This window comes from Thalassophryne amazonica, chromosome 17 (assembly GCF_902500255.1).
Source record: "Thalassophryne amazonica chromosome 17, fThaAma1.1, whole genome shotgun sequence".
NCBI lineage: Eukaryota > Metazoa > Chordata > Actinopteri > Batrachoidiformes > Batrachoididae > Thalassophryne > Thalassophryne amazonica.
The window spans coordinates 33728944-33736696 of NC_047119.1; the positions used below are offsets into that span (position 1 = coordinate 33728944).

At 39.6% G+C, this 7753-nt stretch overlaps 1 protein-coding gene and 1 long non-coding RNA gene across 2 annotated transcripts in view; one reads left to right on the forward strand and one right to left on the reverse strand.

The window, feature by feature from the left end:
* LOC117529379 overlaps positions 1 to 7753 on the forward strand; it is an 883736-nt gene that overhangs the window by 502774 nt on the left and 373209 nt on the right. The window lies entirely within an intron of this gene.
* The window catches only part of LOC117529366 (rab GTPase-activating protein 1), a 176219-nt gene that overhangs the window by 147942 nt on the left and 20524 nt on the right, over positions 1 to 7753 (reverse strand). Inside the window, 1 exon segment of the mRNA XM_034192126.1 lies at positions 5634 to 5869. Within this exon segment, the coding sequence (XP_034048017.1) occupies positions 5634 to 5786 (153 nt within the window). The 5' untranslated portion in view covers positions 5787 to 5869.

Sequence of the window (7753 nt, forward strand, 5' to 3'; positions counted from 1 at the left end):
GTTGAAAAAAGATTTTCTAAGCTACAAGAAATATGAAACGTATACGAGATCATCATCAGTTTTCTTAGGAAAAATGTGAACTTTGCAAACTCATTCCCAAAAGTACACCCTGAACATGAACACCCTGATATCAGGTTGGAAAGACTGCACAGTTCATTCACCATCTGATTTCCCATTGGATTTGGTTTATATCGTGTCAAATTGTACCAGGTCATGCAGGCTTTAGAAAAATGGGAATCTCAGAAGAGCCTAATTAACTCACACAGATACAAAACACATTAAGTCTAAGGCCACCAAAGATTTTAAAGATCCAACAATTTACAAGAGAACATGCATAGCTCTTAGACATATGAATTCTTCTATGCAGTCTGCAACAACATGAGCTGAATTTAATGATGTTATGGGGATATATCAACAAGGATCCAAAGATTTCATTTCTACAAGCAACAAACGCAAAGCGTGCAGACTTACAATGCAAATGTAAGATGGATCGTGATACAAGGGTAAAATGAGAATGTGTTTCAGCAAAATATGAAATGAAGTGAATTGTTAGTGTGAGAATAAAAAAATAAATTATTGTATATTTCAACAATGAATAAATTGAGAAGTGAATGGTGAGTACCACCAGTTCAAAGTGCAATAGTATGTGTGGTCTAATCCGCATTTCCCAACTGTTTTTACTGACATCATATATGAAAATAATAATATTATTATTATTAGGGACATCCCGATTTGATATTTCTTTATTTAATTTGTCCCCAATCCTGATCAGTCATTTAATACCGAATAACCAAAAATACAGAGTGTCAATCAAATACTGGTATGTTCTTAGGTATCATATTTGCACAGAGCACAATACAAGCACGCTAAAGTCAAGTTAATGTACAGGCTTGACAAGTTAACAGCTCTGCCATGCATTAAAAACAAAACAGCAACAACAACGAAAAAGTACCTTATAGCCAAGCTGTTCCTTAATGATTTTTTATTTATTTACTTTACAAAAACATTTTTTATGTGGCTTTTCAAATCTGCTTTGTGCAGCATTGTCATGGTAGATTTAGAGCAGTAGTATTGACTGAACAGGGTTTTAGTTTTTAAACAGACATTCATCCTCATCATTATTATTATTATTATTATATGCAAAAATGTCTTCAGAAGTAAACCTTTACTCTAAGAGGGGGGCCCTTCCAACCTTTTAAAGTTCTGGCTACACACCTGGACAGCGTCTGTTCGGAGGAAAACACAGACAAGATGGCAAGATAAACTTATTTATGTGGAAAGAGCTATCTGCTTGGCTGGTAAGAAGGGTAACACATGCACTATCCATCAACAGAGTTGGTACATATTTGAAATAAAGGAAAACAAAATACCCTTTTAATGCATGCAGTGCATCTTGAAAGTATTCACAGCGCTTCACGTTTTTCACATTTTGTTATGTTACAGCCTTATTCCAAAATGAATGTAATTCTTTTTTTTTCCATCAAAGTTCTCCACATACCCCATAATGACAAAGTGAAAAGTGTTTTTGTTGTTGTTTTATTTTTTTAGATTTTTGCAAATTTATAACACACACACACACACACACACACACACACACACACACACACACACACACACACACACACCTTATAGCCAAGGCTGTAACATAAAATATGGAAAAATTGAATACTTTCCAGATGCACTGCATGTATTTTGCTCTCTTATGTTTCAAATATGCACCAACTCTGTTTTGGCTCTGGCCCGGCCACTCAAGGACAGAGCTGTCCTGAAGCCACTCCTTTGATATCTTCGCTGTGTGCTTAGGGTCACTGCCCTGCTGAAAGATGAACCGTCACCCCAGCCTGAGGTCAAGAGCGCTCTGGAGCAGGTTTTCATCCAGGATGTCTCTGTACATTGCTGCATTCATCCTTCCCTCAATCCTGACTAGTCTCCCAGTTCCTGTGCTGAAAAACATCCCCACAGCATGATGCTGCCACCACCATGCTTCACTGTAGGAATGGTGCCTGGTTTCCTCCCATCAAGAAGCCTGGCATTCACACGAAAGAGCTCAATCTTTGTCTCATCAGACCAGAGAATTTTGCTTCTCATTTTCTGAGAGTCCGTCAGGTGGCTTTTAGCAAACTCCAGGCAGACTGCATGTTCCTTTTACTAAGGAGTGGTTTCTGTCTGGCCACTCTACCATACAAGCCTGATTGGTGGATTTTGCAGAGATGGTTATCCTTCTGGAAGGCTCTCCTCTCTCCAAAGAGATGCTCTGACAGAGTGACAATCAGGTTCTTGGTCACCTCCATGACTAAGGCCCTTCTCCCCCGATCACTCAGTTTAGACAAGTGGCCAGATCTAGGAAGAGTCCTGGTGGATCATATATATATATATATATATATATATATATATATATATATATATATATATATATATATACATATATATATATATATATACATATATACATATATACACATATATATACATATATACATATACATATATATATATATACATATATATATATATATATATATACACACACACACACAGACAGACACACACACACACTGCACTGGGATACCAATTAAAGAACTACGAGGTCTATTAGAAAACCGACCTTTTTATTTTTTCAAAAACTATATGGATTTGAATCACGTGTGATTGCGTCAGACAAGCTTGAACCCTCGTGTGCATGCGTGAGTTTTTCCACGCCTGGCTGTTGCGTCATTCACCTGTGAGCAGGCTTTGAGTGAGGAGTGGTCCACCCCCTCGGCGGATTTTCATTGTCAGGAAATGGCGGAATGATTTGGGCTTTTTTTCCATCAGAATTTTTTCAGAAACTGTTAGAGACTGGCAGCTGGAAACCATTAGAAAAATTTATCTGGCTTTCGGTGAAAATTTTACGGGCTTCACAGAGAATAAGGACTGTTACTACAGCTTTAAGGACGGCTTTAAGGACGCTCGGCGCGCCGCGCTCCATGCCGCCATCGAGAGCCACAAACCACCGGATCATTTCTAAATGGATGGCTCTGTGGATCCGGGACCATCGTGTGTACTTTCTCTGGTCATCACAAGAGCTGGACATCAACCATTTTCCGTCAGATTTCACTTTTAACAAGAGATTTTGTCATGGAAAGCCGAGCGGAGGCTACGCGCGTCACGACCGATTTGCTGATGGAGCGAGACAATGGAACACCTCCGTTTTGGTCGCACAGGACGGCTTTGAGATGGCGTTCAGACAGCTGTCAGTGGTTTTTCCATCGAGTGATTATCCGAGAAATTGTGGATGTGCCTGGACATGCCAGAACATGTCCCATGAGGCTTCATCACGGCGTTGCTGTGCGCCATGCAGCACCACCGCGATGCGCAAAGCCTCCGCTCCTCTTTCCACGACAAAAACTCCTGTAACAGTGGAATGTGCCGTTCATTTCCAAACTGGACGTTGTGTTTTATCCGGGACGTCGTCTGACTAGCACAGGAATTGTGAAAAGACGTGGACATCAGCACTTTTCCGGCACATTGAGACAGACGTGTGGAGGAATTCTGCGCGTCGTGGCGGTGCCGCATGGCGCAAAGCAACGCCGTGATGAAGCCTCACGGGACATGTTCTGGCATGTCCAGGCACATCCACAATTTCTCGGATAATCACTCGATGGAAAAACCACCGACAGCTGTCTGAACGCCATCTCAAAGCCGTCCTGTGAGACCAAAACGGAGGTGTTCCTTTGTCTGCAAATCGGTTGTGACGCGCGAAGCCTCCGCTCGGCTTTCCATGACAAAATCTCTTGTTAAAAGTGAAATCTGCCGGAAAATGGCTGATGTCGAGCTCTTGTGATAAGCAGAGAAAGTGCACACGACGGTCTCGGATCCACAGAGCCATCCGTTTAGAAATTATCCGATGGTTTGTGGCTCTCGATGGCGGCACGGAGCGCCGAGCGTCCTTAAAGCCGTCCTTAAAGCTGTAGTAACAGTCCTTATTCTCTGTGAAGCCCGTAAAATTTTCACCGAAAGCCAGATACATTTTTCTAATGGTTTCCAGCTGCCAGTCTCAGTTTCTGAAAAAATTCTGATGGAAAAAAAGGCCAAATCATTCCGCCATTTCCTGACAATGAAAATCTGCCGAGGGGGCTGGACCACTCCTCACAGGCGAATGACGCAACCGACAGGCGTGGAAAAACTCACGCATGCGCACGACGCAATCACACGTGATTCAAATCCATATGGTTTTTGAAAAAAATAATAAGGTCGGATACTTTTCTAATAGTCCTCGTAAAAATTATAAAGACAATCCTCATACAGCTGAGGGTATTGTAGTATTGTATTACATTTTTATTTTTAATAAATTTGCAAAAATCTCAAGGAAGATCTTTTTTCACATTGTAATTATGAGGTATTGTGTGTAGAGTTTTGAGGGAAAAAATGAATTTCATCCATTTTGAAATAAGGCTGTAATATAACAAAATGTGGAAAAAGAAATGCTGTGAATACTTTCTGGATGCACTGTAAGCTTGCCAAGTTTGTGGCATCATATTCAAGAAGAATTGAGGCTGTAATTGCTGTCAAAGGTGCATCAACAAAGTATTGGGCAACGGGTGTGAAAACTTATGAACATGTGATTTCTTAGTTTATATTTTTAATAAATTTGTAAAAATTTCAAAAATAACTTTTTTTGTGTCGTCATTATGGGGTGTTGTAAGGACAATTTTGAAGGAAAAAAAATGAATTTACTCCATTTAGGAATAAGGATGTAACATAACATAACATAATGTACACCGTGACGACACTGACACACCTCTGGCTGACAAAGAGTTTTTCTAGCAGAATGAGACGGGACCCACACTGATGATAAAACATACATTTTAGTAATGCAATTTAGCGCAAACAGAGTTTAATGTTCTGAATCTCGTGCTAACCCTTGACTGTTTATACATGTTTGAAGATGTAAAAGTAGCACAGTAGCCACAGATAGTCCTAACTATACCTTTTTGGAAACTTTATGCTCAGACAAATAATGTGGTATAACTTTCAATATGATTGGAGCATTTTTTAATTTTTACCTCTGTGTAATTCTTCAACTGACCTCTACCTGGTTGACTATTAAAAATCAAGTGGCCTGTGTTTTTTTCAAGAGAGTAATATCTAAGGAGTACTTGTGCTGAATGTGGTACTTGCATCACCATTTGAAGCATTTTTTCATTTATCTGTTGCAGTACGTCTGGTGAGTGCTGCCTGCTTGAACCGCTGGCACCATGGTTATGCAGCAAAGCCTGATGGAACGTGCACTGATTTGGACCTGATCGCTTCAATCAGATCAGGACATCCCTAATTATTATTGTCATAATTATTAGTGTTACTGAAATTATCATACAATGGAAAATCTTAAATCATATTCATGTTACTTGTATCCTAAATCTTTTGTAAGCATTAACGTTTTACAGTTCTTGTGATGAAGTTGATTTGATGAGGGATTTTTGTTCATCTTGTACGGACTGTCTAAGATCATACACAACAACCTTAAATGTCAGGACAAGGTTAAAACATGACTCATATGCATTCATCACGTACACTGATTTGACTCGTGCAGCTCTTCAATGTCCCTTATCTTGTTTTTATTTCCATCCTTGCCTACACTCGTCCAATCTTACCTTTAATCCTGTCTTTTCATCATCGCTACCATTATTAGTGGAAGAGGGGGTCTCGTCCCCAAGGCGAGACACAAGGACAAAGTCCTCACTGTTGAGAGTGGACACAGAGTCCGAAGACACGCTAATCTTCCCCACCGAGCCCTTGTCATCCATGGCTGCCTCTGCTAAACTCAGCCACGCTGCTCATGAATGAGAGACAGGAGGAGGAAGTGGTAGAATATGATGAGCAAAATCACCTGGAAAAAGAAAAAAAAAAAGCAATGACAAGAAAGCAGTCATGAAGTGATGACATATATGAAAGTATTTTAATGCAACTATAAACAATGAGGGTTTTTTTTTGTGATGGATGTTCATGTAATAGTAAACCTTTTGGATGGGTCTCCTGCGTAACTAAGGAAACAGGGTGGTGGTTTTACACAGTCTAAAGAAAAGTGAGGCGCGTAAGAAAAATTGCAAAGGAAATGGTTAAAAAAGGTTCACATGAAAGTCAGCGCAGGTCACAATGAAGGAGCAAATTTACAATCAGCGGGGTGAAAGAATGTAACTTTTATTATGAAACCTGGCGATATATCATCACTTTAAAAGCATATTTATGCATGCGTTGAATAAAAGAACAAATTAATGGGAAACCTACTTGTTCTTCTTTGCCTTTACAAAGATTTCATCATGGTGCCTGACATGTACTTCAGATACGAACATGTGTCCTCATTCCCTCCACTTAAAATCTCATATATGCACAAATACTTCCCAAAATAAAATACAAGACAAATGTTTAACAAGTGAACAACAAGTAACCACAACAAGTCTAGTTTTTTCAGGATTCAATTATTATCAGAATAGTCTTCAAACTGGCATCACTACTAAATTACACATCATGGTATATCACTATCAATTGATCCAGAAAAAAAAAAAAAAAATTAAAGGATTATTAACCGACTGCGAGGTCTGTACGGGGAAATATCAGACCGAGGTGTATGTAAAAACACTGAGGTCTGATACTCCTCTACAGACTGAGCAAGTGAGGTGAATAATTCATTTATTATATGGCTATATATAACGCTGCGGTTTTTTTTTTTAGCCTTTTATGACTGTTGCTCATTGCCTTTTATTTTGAAAGCGTCAGTCGGGGGCGAGCTTATGCTGCTCCTTCCTGCTGATAGCTGAGTTCACACAGAAGGAGGATCGAGAAAAGTACAGGCTATGCAATGCACAACAAAACAAAATGCAGAAAGACGCCGAACTTTTGAATGGACATTTTCGGTACAAAGTTCTACAGGATCAGGCCCGGATCCAGACCGGTTTGGACCGATGCAGCTGCATCGGTCAAATTTTTTTTTACGCATCGTTCGTCATCGGTAAAAAAAAAAAAAATCTTGAATAATCTCGAATAGCCGAACGTGTCCCCGCGGTGAACACAGCTTTTCGGTGGTTTTCACGTCAACCTATAGTCCATAAATTATACAGATTTTTCCGAGTTTCAGAGTCATACGGACGTACAAATAAAGTCGGATATTCAGGGTTTGGTCTGTAATAAACTATTTCTGCAGCTTGGCTCCACTTTGAAACCATGAACCATTGAAGCAATGCTTCGATCCAGTAGCTCGTTGGTTCTTTGATTCACTGCTCTTCAGAAACGGCAAGCCGCTTCTTAACCCCTCGCAAAGCCATTAAAATATCGTCAGTCACTTTTGTGTGGATTAAAGTCACTAACTGGGACTCTTGTCTTGTTGCTGTCAAGAAACAAGAATCGTCCTCCGTTCCGTTCACACAGCTCGAAACGCTGCGCGGCTGAGACAGTGTCCGGTCGGAATTAATAACTTCAAAATGAATCGCCGCTTTAAATAAAATGACACCTCTTTCCAAATGTAATACAGAGAAGAAACTACAATCTACTAAAACGTTTTTTTTTTCCTCCCAAAATGAAACGTGCTGTATTTTCTTTTCAAATTACATCCTGAAGTGAAGCACAGCAGCTGTAAGCTCAGCTCAGATATATGGAAACACATTCATGCCAATGTCTGAAAGGAAATGCTTTTGACAAAAACTACAGATTTTGTTTATTCCTATTTATGTCTAGAAATCAAGGATTCACAATATAGAGTTCATTATGTACAAAGTTT